The sequence below is a fragment of the Ranitomeya imitator genome, chromosome 1, assembly GCF_032444005.1.
Source record: "Ranitomeya imitator isolate aRanImi1 chromosome 1, aRanImi1.pri, whole genome shotgun sequence".
In the NCBI taxonomy this organism is placed as follows: Eukaryota; Metazoa; Chordata; class Amphibia; order Anura; family Dendrobatidae; genus Ranitomeya; species Ranitomeya imitator.
Window position 1 is genome coordinate 565,408,729 of NC_091282.1, and position 15,912 is coordinate 565,424,640.

The 15,912-nt window shown below is 43.9% G+C and overlaps 1 protein-coding gene across 1 annotated transcript in view; it reads right to left on the minus strand.

The window, feature by feature from the left end:
* Window positions 1–6,798: 6,798 nt before the first annotated feature.
* The window catches only part of LOC138679200 (cyclic AMP-responsive element-binding protein 3-like protein 3), a 534,464-nt gene continuing 525,350 nt past the window's right edge, over window positions 6,799–15,912 (minus strand). The window contains exon 10 of the mRNA XM_069767781.1: window positions 6,799–8,070. Within this exon, the coding sequence (XP_069623882.1) occupies window positions 7,745–8,070 (326 nt within the window). The 3' untranslated portion in view covers window positions 6,799–7,744. The remainder of the gene's footprint in view (window positions 8,071–15,912) is intronic.

Consider the following 15,912-nt stretch of genomic DNA (forward strand, 5'->3'; position numbering starts at 1 on the left):
CACACACACACAAAATGCGCCATACTACCACGTGCTTGAACATATATACCACCCTCAGCACACATTTCTCCAGACATACACCAACCTCGCCACATAAAAGTCAAAACACAAAACTTGCAATGTGTAAAATTTGCTACATGCGAAACTAGGCTCACGCAAAACTCGCCACACGTGCAAAACTCACCTCATGGAAAACTCGCCACATGCAAAACTTGCACATGCAGAAAAATTGCCACATGCACAAAAGTTGCAACACATGCAAAAGTTGCCTCACACAAATCTTGCACATACTTAAAACGCATCACACATAAAACTTGCCATGCGCAAAACTCGCCATGTGCAAAACTTGCTGCACACAACTTGCTACACTAACCTGTCACATGCAACTCGACACACAAAACGTTGCTACACACATGTCGCCAAATAAAACTCATCTCACAAAAGTTGCTACATGCATATCGCCTAAACGCAACTCAACACACACAACTTGACATATGAAACTCGCCCTAAAACACACACAAGTCTGGTATTATCTTACAAAAATAAAAATCTGATTAATAAGCAGACAAACTACAAGAGCAACTAATTTACCATATAGGAAATATGGCAGCTGTCAGTCACATGAGGTGTCTATTATGTGTATGTGTGAGCTAATATATTCTGCCAGGGGGGAGGGCTTCCTGTTGGCTGGGGATTTGTCAGGCTGCCAATAGCAACCAATCACAGCTCAGCTTCTATTTTGCTACAGTTAATTAATCTGAGCTCTGATTAGTTAATATAAGCAACAAAGGACATTCTCAGTATAACAAAGCTTGTGTGAGGTAATAGCATGTCAGTAAGGGTGTGTGGGTGGAAAGGCTGATGTCAGTCACATTACCTCTATGTGAGAGGATATAGAAACTGCCAGTTACAGACTATTTTTACCACAATAATGCCCCATAAGAAAAGGAATTCCATGGCACAAATGTCAGCTGATGCGAAAAGAAAAGCAGCATTACGGGTCAATGAAAAATGTGAAGACCGAGAAGCAAGGCTGACACACATGAGAACAGCAGCTGCTTCCTCAAGAGCCAATGAACTTTCTGAGCAGAGGGAAGTGAAGCTTGCAGACAAGAGAACAAGAGCTGCTTCCTCAAGGGTCAATGAAATTTCTGAGGAGAGGGAAGCGAGGCTTGCAGACATGAAAACAAGAGCTGCTTCCTCAAGAGCCAATGAAGTTTCCGAGGAGAGGGAAGCGAGGCTTGCAGATAAGAGAAGTAGAGCTGCTTCCTCAAGGGCCAGTGAGTCATTTCTGCAGAGAGAAGGCCGACTTGCCACTAAGAGAATTGGTTGGAGATTTGAAACATGCTGCCTTTTGTTACCAGTCAGACATAAACTATCAGGATAATCCTAAAGTTAAGATAGGAAAAATGGATGTGGTATGCATGTACTGCAGTGCCCTGAAATGGAAAGATGAAGCGCCAGGTTTATGCTGTGCAAATGGCAACATAAAACTTCCACCTCTCCTGTCACCACCAGATCCCCTAAAGTCTCTGATGACAGGCACCAGCACAATATCAAAGCATTTCTTGGACAACATCTGGAAATACAACTCCTGCTTCCAAATGACATCATTTGGTGCAACAAAAGAAATGTTTACAACAGGATTTATGCCGACATTTAAAGTTCAAGGACAGGTTTACCACTCAATTGGCTCACTGCTTCCATTACAAGGAGAAGAACCTCAATTTCTTCAACTCTTCTTCATGGGAAATGCAGAATCAGAGGCTCAGCGGAGATGCTCTTTAATTCCTAACACTCGCCTTGATACTGTCACTATTTTGCAGCAGTTCCTTCACTCCAACAATCCATATGTTCAACTTTTCAAGACTGCACTTGAATGCATGCCAAATGACGATTACAAGGTTGTCATTCAAGCTGACAAAACATCACAAGGTGAACATCAGCAACGTTTTAATGCTCCCACATTTGATGAGGTAGCCATCTTGATTGTAGGTAATGATTTTCAAAGCCGTGACATTGTGCTTCAGAAAACGAACAATAGTTTGCAATGAGTAGCAGAAACTCACAGGTCCTATGATGCACTGCAATATCCAATCATCTTTTGGCAGGGACAGGATGGCTATCACTTTGGAATACCTCAGACAGATCCTACAACAGGAAAAAAAGTGTCTGCCATGAACTTCTATTCATATAGGATCATACAAACACCTCTTCCACCAATTTATTGTTGACATGTATGCAAAGATTGAGAGTGAACTTCTTTTATATATCCGACTAAATCAAAAAAGCTCAGGGCAGAGGAATATATTCACCTTAGAGATGCTGTTGCAAATGATGCTGATCCAAAAGAGTTGGGGAAAATGGTTATTCTTCCATCAACTGTCACTGGAAGCCCACGACACATGCATGAATACACACAGGATGCAATGACTTATGTGAGAAAGTATGGCCGTCCAGATCTTTTCATCACCTTTACTTGCAATCCTGCCTGGGAGGAAATTGGAGGGCACATGTTGCCGGGCCAAAAAACAGTGAATCGCCATGACCTTATTGCTCGGGTTTTCAAACAGAAACTTTTAAAAATGGCTAATCTCATCAGAAAATCACATATTTATGGTGAGACTCAGTGCTGGATGTATTCAGTTGAATGGCAAAAAAGAGGCCTTCCTCACGCCCACATCTTGATCTGGCTGAAGCAAAAAATACAGCCTACCACAATTGACAATATCATCAGTGCCGAATTTCCAGACCTTCAGATTGACCCACTGCTGTTTGACACCATCACAAAAAACATGATCCATTGTCCGTGTGGGAGTCTCAACAAAAATTCTCCCTGTATGATTGATGGCAGGTGTTCAAAGCATTACCCACGATCCCTGGTCCAAGAAACTCAAACAGGACAAGATGAATATCCAGTCTGCCGAAGAAGAAAGCCAGGGGATGGTGGTTTCACAGCAAAGCTCAAAATGCGTGTTGGATCATCACTCCAAGAGATAGAAATTGACAACAGGTGGGTTGTGCCTTACAACCCTTTGCTCTCAAAAATCTTCCAGGCCCACATAAATGTGTAATCTTGCCACTCTATGAAATCAATCAAGTATATCTGCAAATATGTCCACAAAGGAAGTGATCAAGCAGTTTTTGAACTCCAGAAAAATTGACCTATTATTGATGAAGTGGAGACATTCCAGATGGGCAGGTACATAAACAGCAATGAAGCTGTTTGGAGAATACTAGGATTCTCCATTCATGAGCGCTACCCACCAGTTGTGCATCTGAGTGTGCACTTGGAAAATGGACAGATAATTTACTTTAACCCAGCAAACTTGCAGCAGCAGCTCCTAACATCACCTAAGACCACCCTCTTGGCATTTTTTGAGCTGTGTCAACAACACCCTTTTGCAAAAGCAATTCTCTACTGTAATTTACCAAAGTGATTTGTGATTTACCACTTGGAATGCCTCCAGAAAAACACTGGAACAGAGGAAACGGGGGCTTGACATTGAAGGCTATCCAGGGGTGAAAGCAACTCTTGGTCGCATCTACACTGTTCATCAAATGCAGAGTGCTTCTACCTGCACATGTTACTTCATGGTGTCAAAGGTAGGGTTGAGCGACTTTTACTTTCATAGGATCGGGTCGGGTTTCACGAAACCCGACTTTCTCAAAAGTCGGGTCGAGCGAAATCGGCCGATCCTATAGAAAAGTCGGGGTTGGGGTCGGCCGAAACATGAAACCCAATGCAGTGCATTGAGTTTCTAATGGTTCCCAGGGTCTGAAGGAGAGGAAACTCTCCTTCAGGCCCTGGGATCCATATTTAAGTGTAAAATAAAGAATTAAAATAAAAAATATTGCTATACTCACCCTCGGACGCGCCCTGGTACTAACCGGCAGTCTTCCTTCCTTAGAATCAGCGCGTGAAAGACTTTAGGTGACGTCGTGGCTTGTGATTGGTCGCGCGACCGCCCATGTGACCGCTCACGCGACCAATCACAAGCCGTGACGTCACCGAAGGTCCTTCAAGCGCTGATTCTTAGGAAGGAAGGCTGCCGGAAAGAAGCAGGGCGAGTCCGAGGGTGAGTATATAACTAATAGGAATATACCCACCCTCGGACGCGCCCTGCTTCTTTCCGGCAGCTTTCCTTCCTAAGAATCAGCGCTTGAAGGACCTTCGGTGACGTCGCGGCTTGTGATTGGTCGCGTGAGCGGTCACATGGGCAGTCGCGCGACCAATCACAAGCCGCGACGTCATCTAAAGGTCTTTCACGCGCTGATTCTCAGGAAGGAAGGCTGTCGGTTAGTACCAAGGCGCGTCAGAGGGTGAGTATAGCAATATTTTTTATTTTAATTCTTTATTTTACACTTAAATATGGATTCCGATACCAATTTCCGATATTGCAAACATATCGGAACTCGGTATCGGAATTCCGATACCAGATTCAGAAGATCACCGACCTCATGGCCGACCCCACACAGGGGTCAGGTCGGGTTTCATGAAACCCGACTTTGCCAAAAGTCGGCGACTTCTGAAAATGGCCGACCCGTTTCGCTCAACCCTAGTCAAAGGCCCTACATCATTTTCTGACCTGAAGACTGTCAGAGGCAATGTGTATGAGACATTCAGGGAAGCTTGCCAAAGAAAAGGACTTCTGGAAAATGATTGACACTGGGACAGGACCCTCAGTGAAGCAGCAGCCACACAAACCCCAAAGCGACTTAGACACCTCTTTGCTATTATTCTAACAACCTGTAGCATTTCAAGTCCTCTTGAGATTTGGGCAAAGTACAAAACTGATCTCAGTGAGGACATCCTCATGTGGATTAGAAGGGAAAATCCTCAGCAACTCATCAACTTGACTGAGGAAATATTCAATGAAACTTTAATGCTCCTTGAAGATCAGTGCATAGCAATGTCAGGAAAAGCCTTACAGTTGCTTGGTTTGCCTTCTCCAATAAGAAATCCTGAAGGCATCCAAATGTGTAGGGAGATTTTCATAGAAACAAACTACAATATTGATGAACTGGCAGCATTTGTGTCTCAGAACGAGCCAATATTGGTACCAGATCAAAGGGACGCCTATAACTACATTTTAAGTTTCAGTTAAACCGACAAAGGTGGGATTGTCTTCCTTCATGCTCCAGGTGGAACAGGAAAGGCATTTGTAATCATCTTGCGCCTGGCAAAATTTCGACTTCAAAAAAAGATTGCACTTGCAGTGGCATCTTCTGGAATTGCAGCTACTCTTTTAAAAGGTGGCAGGACAGCACATTCGACATTCAAACTACCATTTAACCTGTCTCATAGTGACAGCCCCGTGTGTAATATTGCCAAGGGATCAGGACTGGCCAAATTGGTTCAAAAATGCAGTGCCATCATTTGGGATGAATGCACCATGTCACACAAAAGGGCTCTGGAAACAGTGGACAGACTGCTGCAAGACCTGCGTAGAAACAAATATATCATGGGAGGAGTAGTTCTTGTTTTGCCAGGTGACTTCCGCCAAACACTACCTGTTATTCCCAGATCAACCCCTGCAGACTAACTCAATGCCTGTCTCAAAGCATCGTACTTTTGGAGAAAAGTAAAGAAAATGTCACTGAACACAAACATGAGGGTCTACATGACAGGCGATGTTTCTGCTGGACTGTTTTCGAGCCAGCTATTGACTATTGGAGATGGCAAGGCATCAGTAAACTCAACCACTGGACAGATCACCTTTCCAAGCAACTGTTGTTTGTTTTCATTCCAACAATTCTGCTCATTCCATCTGATTTACCTTTTGATTTTAAACGCCTCCAGTTTCCTATTTGACTGGCATTTGCTATGTCCATCAACAAGGCTCAGGGACAGTCCTTGAAAGTAGTTGAAATTGATTTACAATCTTCATGCTTTTCTCATGGTCAACTTTATGTGGCCTGTTCAAGAGTTGGAACAGCCAAAAATCTGTTCATCTTTGCACCTGAAGGAAAAACTAAGAATGTCGTTTATCAAAAGGCTCTCGAATAAGTAGTAGAAGATTACTTCACATTACTTGGCCAATTTAGTTAAATCTGTGTGGAATATCTCTGGTGTTGAAATATATGTTATGAAATGCTTCTATTACCTTAGTTTTTGCCTTTTAATAATTACATTTCTATTTGTTTTGTGGCTTTTGTGTGCAGAATACATTTTTGTTAACACATTCTATTTTGCTAACAGCAGTTATTAACCCGGGCGAAGCCGGGTAGTACAGCTATAGTATACCTATAAAGAGAAAAATCAGACAAACTAAACATTTTGCAGTGGTCTCTTAATTTTTGCCAGAGCTGTACTTTAAGGGCTCATACTCACTTGCGCGAAATACGGCCGAGTCTCGCAGGTTAAAACCTGGCTCTGCCGCCGGCACTTGAGGGCGGAACATGCAGCTCCATGTACTGCTGTGCGGCCGCACGCTCCGCTCTGGAGTGCCGGCGGCAGAGCCGAGTTTTAACCTGCAAGACTCGGTATTTCACGCAAGTGAGAAGGAGCCCTAATAGCTAATGTGGCGTTCCCCTGTGAGGCATTCTGTTATTTTAAAATTGTGTTGTTTATTAATATTTTTTCTTAAAAAAATAAATTCAAGTTATATTAATTTTAATATTATGGATCTTTTCAGTATTTCTGGCATTATTGGGTGCCAGAATGTGTTGCTGCTGTGTATTAGAGAGTCAGGTGAGATAGCAGCCAGCCAAACGATCAACTGAACCATTGTTTCAGATATCTGTTTACATTCTAGAATCATTGTGTTTCGCAGACACATTTTTAAGCAAGTCAGATTAATTTTGTGGCAGAACATTTTAATCAGATACAATGGCAATTTACACATACCAATTTTGGTCTCCGAGGACAGATAATTGATATTAGGGCTAGGAAATTTTGAAGTATCCTGCTGATAACCCAAATGTGACAGTCAGATTTTCAGTTTTTTCAAAGGAAGAAATCCATTCAAACATTATTATTTAAAGCTACAGATGATTTTAAGAAAAGGATTGTGTTGGACAATAGTCTAGTGATAAGAAATTCAATGCAAATGATAATATAAAAAAACAATAAATAGAATAGAAGCCACCTTAACATCCCCTTGTAGTTATATTAATGCTAAAGGGGTTTTCCCTTTTAACCATATTTTTACTAATCTTGTCGTTACAGTAATAAAATTAATAAAATCAGTTTGTATTCATTTTCCTTGAGTCCAGCACTGTGTCTCCGCCACTGCTCAGGTGACTGTGTACAGGCTGCACCAATGACATTAGATCACTATTGCTGCAGCCAATCCCTGAGCTGTGAAGATGCAGCGATGGACTCAAGAAGGATGAATACTTGCTAGTTTCATTTTTTAAAATAGGGGCAGACTGAATTAGTGAAAAGTTTAAAAGGGAAAGCCTCTATAAATCATAATATGTACATCCACATTTATATGAAAGGTAAACATTAAAGCTGGGCAGTTACAGTCTGAAGTTAGTGCTACAGTCAATCATAGCTGTACACAAAGCAATTTCCATCTATTGTCTATGGCCAGCTTTATCAATATTAGATCTCCCTTTTTATATATTTCTAAAAATATTGTAATCATTCACAGTAATTACACAAAACTACAGTCCAGCTTTTCTGCCATATGTGAGCTAACTGGAATGAGGTCCATTCCCTAGAATGTGACAGGATTTACATTTTTTATTATGTTGTCCCGTATTTGAATGAAATCTTTATTTCCAGGCTGAAAATTTACAGCTCCCCCTCCTGTTTCAAGGGTTCTTTCCAAGACACATGTGTCATCAGTTGTGGTGCCACTTGATCATCCTTTAACCCATGTAGGCTTTCTCCTCTTCTATCATCCAACAATGAGACATGATCCTTATTTAGCTTCCGTGTCAGATTCTTTATTTCAAGTGACTGCTCCTCAGTTAAATGTTGTGCTTTGATAAATAGTGCTTCATCCAGATACTTTCGAAGAGACCCCATTTCTCTCTTATGTGTCTGGCTCCCTTGGATCTCATGTTGAAAATGTAATACTCTTGATGAAGCTGCATTATGCAAGGACCTGGAAAATACTAGGAAAAAACAAAAAAATAAATGTTAGATGGATTATGTGACATTTTTACTTTAATCCAATACTAGGACTGAAAAACTTTAATGACCAGCCATTTATTTTTCATTTTTGTCTTCCCTCGTTTACTCAGCACAGTTTTTTTTATTGTTGCACATATGTGACAGTATAAGGTCTTGTTTAACTCTGGAGAATGTATATATATATTTTGTGGATCTGTGTAGGTGGTACATTATAAATAAATGCATATTTTACATATTTTTTTCAAAAGCAAATATAGATATAATGTGTTTTCCCCATTTTTTTTTTATTATCGTATGCTTCAACTTGGCAAACAAAAAGACAGAAGCTGTAATAAACGGCTTCCATCGTCTCTTCAGGATCCATAGCTCTCAGAGTCCTGATAGTGCTAGACTACAGGAGTGTTCATGCAGTCTAAAGACATAACTGCAGACTGAGGACCAGCACCACCCTCACTCAAAAGACAGTGCACAGTTATGAAACGGTTAATATATGGACAGCATTAAAGCTGTCAATCTCAAACGTCTTACTACTTTTCATACTAAATAGAGTATAACTCCTCGTAAAGAGGCACTCATCAAACTTTTTATCCTCTTAATATATTGCAGTCATCATATTATACAGCACTCTCTACTTAGAGCAGAGAAAAGAGAAGAATTAGCTAGGTAGAAAAGCAAAATGAGCAACTCTATGTAGGGCTGTGCTCAAAAGTTTACATACCCCATCAGAATTTTTGCTTTCTTGGTCTTTTTTCAGAGAATATGAATGATAACACCAAAACTTTTTCTCCACTCAGTGGTTGGGTGAAGCCATTTATTGCCAAACTACTGTGTTTTCTGTTTTTAAATAATAATGACAATCCAAATCATTCAAATGACCCTCAGCAAAAGTTCACATGCCCCATTTCTTAATACATCCCCAAAACATCAGCGATCCATCATCGTGCTTTACATTAGGAATGGTGTTCCTTTCATCATAGGCCTTGTTGACCTCTCTCCAAATGTAACGTTTATGGATGTGGCTAAAAAGTTCAATTTTAGTCTCTTCACTCTAAATTGCCTTGTTCCAGAAGTTTTGAGTCTTGTCTCTGTGCTGTTTTACGTATTGTAGGTGAGATACTGGAACAACTCTGCTGGCATCACTACATGGCCTCACATCTCTCACGCTATCTTACCCACTGCTCCAGGTCATGATGTGGTTTCTGTTTCATGCCAGCTACATGATCTGTGTCTCTGCTCTCTGCATGCTTCCTGGCTGTGTGCATAGGGGGGCGGCGCCTGAACTCTCTGGTTCTTATAGGAATTAGGTGCATCTGTCTAATCTGTTCCTGACCAATTACCAAGAGGCCTCCAGTATATAGTGCAGCCCCACCCTGTGGACTGGGCCTGTGCAATGTGTTAGCTCAGTTTGTGTTTAGCTGATGAGTTTGCCAGGCCTCGCTCTGAGTTACTCCCTCTCTGGAGGCTTTTCTCTGTGCTATTGCCTTGATCTTGTTGTCCGCCCTCCAGGAGGCAGAATATCCTGGTCCCTGTGTCTTTGTCCTTGTTTCTTGTCTTGTTCCTTTTCCTTGTCTGAACTTAGTCTTATCTCGGTCTCCTTGTCTGTGGCTTCCTTCCCTGCTGTGTCTTTCCTTGTGTTCTCAGTCTGCTTACACTCCGCACTCTTGCGGCTCTGCCTGCTCTGTACCTTTGTGGTTTTACCTCTGCTCCGCACTCCTGCGGTTCTGCTCCTTTCTACTCTGCTTATCTTCTGCTGCTGCAGTTATTCCTTGCTGCAGCTCCTCTCCACATTCTTTGTGGCTCCGCTCTGCTTTGCTGCAGAAACCTCTTGCTGCAGCTCCTCTCCGTATTCCTTGCGGTAGCTTTTGTTGCTACACTATCTCTTGCTGCTCTACCTGTTCCTTCATTCTCCTTTTCTTCTGGCTTGTTTCCGTTCCTACATCTCCTGTGTGAACAGGTCCCTACCTGTTCCTCCAAACTACAAATCCGTACCTGCACCTCCAGTGTGAACAGGCCCCTACCTGTTCCTTCATATACCACATCAACTAGTCCTGTGTTTCCTGCCGTGCCTTCCAGTCCTGTGTTCCTGCCAGTCCAGTGTTCCTGCCCTCCCTGCCAGTCCAGTGTTCCTGCCGTTCCTACCAGTCCAGTGTTCTCTGCCGTGTCTCTGCCAGCCCTGTGTTCTCTGCCGTGTCTCTGCCAACCCTGTGTCTCAGCCGTGCCAGCCTACTCGTCTGAGTTTCAGCCGTGCTCTTCTGCCAGTCCTGCCTAATGCCCACACCTGTCCTAGTGTTCCTGTTCTCCAAGTGGGATCAGCAGCCACAGCCAGACACCACTCTGGAGTAGCACCTGCTGCACAAGCCTGACCTCACCATAAGAGGCTCCAGTGAAAACCAAGGCAGCTGTCATAGTCACGCCCCTTCCAGGGTAGTCTGGTTTGTGACACAGTGGGGCCACAAACCCCCCGAGCTCACGCCCACCAGTCAGGGCGTGAGCGTGACAGATACTTTGTGGCATTTGTGCAGTAATAGCTTTCTTCTGGCAACTCGACCATGCAGCCCATTTTTCTTCAATTGCCTCCTTATTGTGCATCTTGAAACAGCCACACCACTAGTTTTCAGAGACTTGTATTTCAGATGATTTTATTTGTGGGTTTTTCTTTGCATCCCAAACAATTTTCCAGGCAGTTGTGGACGACATTTATGTTGGTCTACCTGATCGTGGTTTTGTTTTTACAGAACCCCTGATTTTCCATTTGTTAATCAGTTTGAACGCTGCTGACTGACAATATCAATTCCTTGGATATCTTTTTGCATACCTTTCCTGTTTTATACAGTCCAACTCTGTTTTCCTGTAGATCCATTGACAATTCTTTTGCTTTCCCCATGACTCACTATCCTGAAACATCAATGGCTGGATGAAAGATGCAAGAGTCTGTCTGGATCCCAGAAACTCACTCAGCTTTATGCACACACACACTGATTACAAGCAAACAGGTCACAGGTGAGGATGTTACCTTTAGTAGCCATTCAAACCCATTTGTGTCAACTTCTGTGCTTGTTATCAGGCCAAAATCACCAGGGTATGTGTGCTAGGTGTCGGGATTATTCCTCTGCACAGTATAGATCCCAAGCCTTATCTTCCTCTGCAGTCTCCCTTTCAGTCTCGGCCACAGTGGATGCTGCTCAGCAAAGACGTCGGTCTCAGCGTCTTGCTCAGACTTGGGCTGTGCGCATTGTTACCACTGCCTCTCCAGGTTCAGCTATGGTAACTAGTAATAGACAGCAGAGAGCTGTCATTCCTGAGACTAAGTCCTAGTCTTGCTCTACTGAGCATGCTCGTGAGGTGGCAACCTCTCATTGGCGGTCAGTCATAAGCTGCTCAGGTCCTGTGCGGGCTCCGGATTTGCCCGCGAGCAAGGTCCTGTCTGATTGGCACAGTCTATAAAAGGATCTTTGGCGTGCCCGTCAGTGCGCTAAGGTCATTTATGTTATATGTGTGTGGAACAATACAGTAGTGTGGACTTGTTTGTGTGTGCTCGGGGCAGGCGTATAGCCTTTATAATTCCGGCACCTCGGGGGGGAGCGCAGCCGATCGTGGCTGGGTGTCCGCTACTGTAATTATCAGAGCTGACATCCGGCACTATGTGCCAGGAGCAGTCACGGACGGCTCACGGCACTTTAACTCCCGTAACACTGTGATCAAACATGATTGCAACATTCCGGTGGCATAGGGAAGCATTGTGCAGGGAGGGGGCTCCCTGCATGCTTTACTGAGTCCCTTAGAACAACGCGATGTGATTGAGTTGTTTTCCTCCTGTCTCCTCCTGTCTCCTTCCTGCAGGCCCCTGGATCCAAGGTGGTCGCGTGGTCCTTCCGAGTCCTGCAGGGAGGCGGCTTGTCAGTGCCTGCTGAGAGCATGCACCGGCAAGCCTCCAGCACTGCCTGTCAGATTGCGGATCTGATACAAAGCTCTGCAAAGTGTCAGATCAGCGATCTGATTTTATACAGTGATATCCAAGCCTGGGACAATGTAAAAAGGTAAAAAACTAATATTACACTGTGTAAAAAAATATATTTTTTAAATTCCTAAATAAAGGAAAAAAAAATATTGTTCCAATAAATACAATTCTTTATGTAAATGAAAACAAAAACAATAAAAGTACACATATTTAGTATCACCCCGTCCATAATGACCCGACCTATAATACTGTCCCACTAGTTAACCCCTTTAGTGAGAAGCCAAAAAAAAAAACGAGGCAAAAAACGATGCTTTATCATCATACCACCGATCAAAAAGTGGAATAACAAGCGATCAAAAATACGGATATAAATAACCATGGTACCGCTGAAATCGTCATCTTGTTCCGCAACAAGCGAGCCGCAATCCAGTGTCATCAGCGAAAAAATTAAAAAGTTATAGCGCTCAGAATAAAGCGATGCAAAAATAATTCTTTTTTATATAAAATAGTTTCTATTGTATAAATGCGCCAAAACATAAAAAATGATATAAATGAGGTATCACTGTAACTGTACTAACCCGAAGAATAAAACTGCTTTATCAATTTTACCACACGAGGAATGGAATAAACGCCCCCCCAAAAAAATTCATGAATTGCTGGGTTTTGTTCATTCTGCCTAACAAAAATCATGTGCCCCAAAATGGTACTAATAAAAGCGTCAACTCGTCCCGCAAAAAATAAGACCTCACATGACTCAGTGGACCAAAATATGGAAAAATTATAGCTCTCAAAATGTGGTGATTAGTGTTGAGCATTCCGATACCGCAAGTATCGGGTAGCGGCCGATATTTGCGGTATCGGAATTCCGATACCAAGTTCCGATACTTTTAGTATATCGGATACCGGAATTGGAAGTTCCCATAATGCAAAGTCCCGGTTTTATTTAATTCAGCCAATGAGGAATGATTAGAAGTGTGGGCACATCCCGTTCTGCATGGTAGGCATTGAACTACTGGCATGGCTGTGATTGGCTGCTGAAATTATGTCATCATGCACTATAAAAGTTGCTGCTGCCATTTTGGGCTCACTGTAGGGTTGAGCAAAACGGGTCGGTCATTTTCATAAGTCGCCGACTTTTGGCACAGTCGGGTTTCATGAAACCTGACCCGATCCCTGTGTGGGGTCGGCCATGCGGTACGCGACTTTCGCGCCAAAGTCGCGTTTCAATGACGCGAAAAGCGCCATTTCTCATCCAATGAAGGTGGATGCAGAGTGTGGGCAGCGTGATGACATAGGTATCAGTCCCCACCATCTTAGAGAAGGGCATTGCAGTGATTGGCTTGCTGTCTGCGGCGTCACAGGGGCTATAAAGGGGCGTTCCCGCTGACCGCCATCTTACTGCTGCTGATCTGAGCATAGGGAGAGGTTGCTGCCGCTTCGACAGAAGCAGGGATAGCGTTAGGCAGGGTCCATTAACCGCCAAACCGCTTGTGCTGTAGCGATTTCCACTGTCGAACACCACCTTTTGTTAGCAGGGACAGTGGAGGCTACATTTTTTTTCCTCAGCGCTGTAGCTCATTGGGCTGCCCTAGAAGGCTCCCTGATAGCTGCATTGCTGTTTGTACACCGCTGTGCAAACCAACTGCTTTTTTCAAAGCACAAATCCTGTTGCTCCCTCCTTTCTGCACAGCTATCTTGTTTGTTTGTCCACACTTTTGATTTAATTTGTGCAGCAGTCCACTCCTTATTGCTGCCTGCCATACCTGGCTGAGATTACTGCAGGGAGATAGTAATTGTAGGACAGTCCCTTTTTTTTTTTTTTTTCGTTACATCTGCTCAAGCCACTTTCTGCCACAGAAAATATACTCCAATACAGTGGCACAGATTTATTCACTAGTCTCCCTGAATAAAAAAAAAAAGGGTGCAGATTAAAATTGGCAAATCTGCATAAGTGGCAGTGCTGTGTGTGGCATCTGTGTCTAATTTTCTGGCACAGAAAACATACAGTCTAACAGTGGGCATGATTTCTTGCCAATTCTCCCAGAAAAAAAAAAAATTGGGAGATTAACATTGGCATTTGTGCTTCAGTGCCAGTCAGAGGCGTAGCTAGAGCTTTTGCCGCCCGGGGCTGTTCCCGAGCTTGGCGCCCCCCCCCCCCCCCCCCTTCCCCAGCAGGAATAAGACCTCAGATGTAGAACTTTAATTGTTTCGCCGGTGAATGTAACCATCACATGATCGGGACTGCAAAAAAAAAAACAAGTTCTGCTTACCTGACCGCGCTCCTGCTCTCTCCACGCAGCTGAAACGTGCACTCGCCGGCGACTGACAATGATGTCAGACGCCGGCGACATGCACACTGGGACTGACGTCAGCTGCCAGCCTCAGATTGGCTGGCGGCTGTTAACTATTGACGTGCGGGCGCGGGCCCGCACGTCAATAGTGTTAAACAGCTGCAGCACCGGCCGCGGCCTGGTGACCCACCCCCAGGGCTGGCTCCAGGTTTTTGAGGGCCCCGGGCAAAAGAGTCTCAGTGGGTCCCCCCTTTAACACATACCACGATTCATGATGCCCAGATACGGCAGAGAAATCTAGGTATAGTACAATGCCAGATTTCACTTCTAACATGAGTGACAGCTATTGCAAATTCTACAGTGTATATATACAGGATAGGAGAGGTACTGTGCAGTGTATATATACAGGATAGGAGAGGTACTGTGCAGTGTATATATACAGGATAGGAGGAGTGGTACTGTGCAGTGTATATATACAGGATAGGAGGAGTGGTACTGTGCAGTGTTTATATACAGGGGAGTGATGGTACTGTGCAGTGTATATATACAGGGCAGTGGTAAAGTGCAGTGTATATATACAGGGCAGTGGTACTGTGCAGTGTGTATATACAGGGCAGTGGTACTGTGCAGTGTATATATACAGGGCAGTGGTACTGTGCAGTGTATATATACAGGAGGAGTGGTACTGTGAAGTGTATATATACAGGGCAGTGGTACTGTGCAGTGTATATATACAGGGCAGTGGTACTGTGCAGTGTATATATACAGGGCAGTGGTACTGTGCAGTGTATATATATACAGGGCAGTGGTACTGTGCAGTGTATATATACAGGGCAGTGGTACTGTGCAGTGTATATATACAGGGCAGTGGTACTGTGCAGTGTATATATACAGGGCAGTGGTACTGTGCAGTGTATATATACAGGGCAGTGGTACAGTGCAGTGTATATATACAGGGGAGTGATGGTACTGTGCAGTGTGTATATACAGGGCAGTGGTACTGTGCAGTGTATATATACAGGGCAGTGGTACTGTGCAGTGTATACATACAGGGCAGTGGTACAGTGCAGTGTATATATACAGGGCAGTGGTACTGTGCAGTGTGTATATACAGGGCAGTGGTACTGTGCAGTGTATATATACAGGGGAGTGATGGTACTGTGCAGTGTATATATTTCAGCAGCCACCCAGGCCCCCAGCACCTGTCCTGTATATATATTATATATACTGTCATACAGGCTGTACATATACAGTATATACATATACAGGACAGGTGCTTGGGGGCCTGGGCGGCTGCTGAAGTATATAATATACAGTATATCAGCTGTGGCCGCCCCAGGTCACTCAGACTGTCAGAATACAAAGATACATCGCACTCACTCAGGGCGGCAAGGAGCTCCTCCGGAATCTGCCTGTCCTGATAAGTTCAGCAGCCAGCGAGGGGCAGGCGGGAGAGCAGAGCAGGAGAACGTGCCCTCTCCACCCACAAACAATGTCACGCTGGCTGCGTTCTTAACCCCGATGTGCCTGCACTGCCTGGCCCTGCACTGACTGAAAAGATGCTTGTGCCAGAA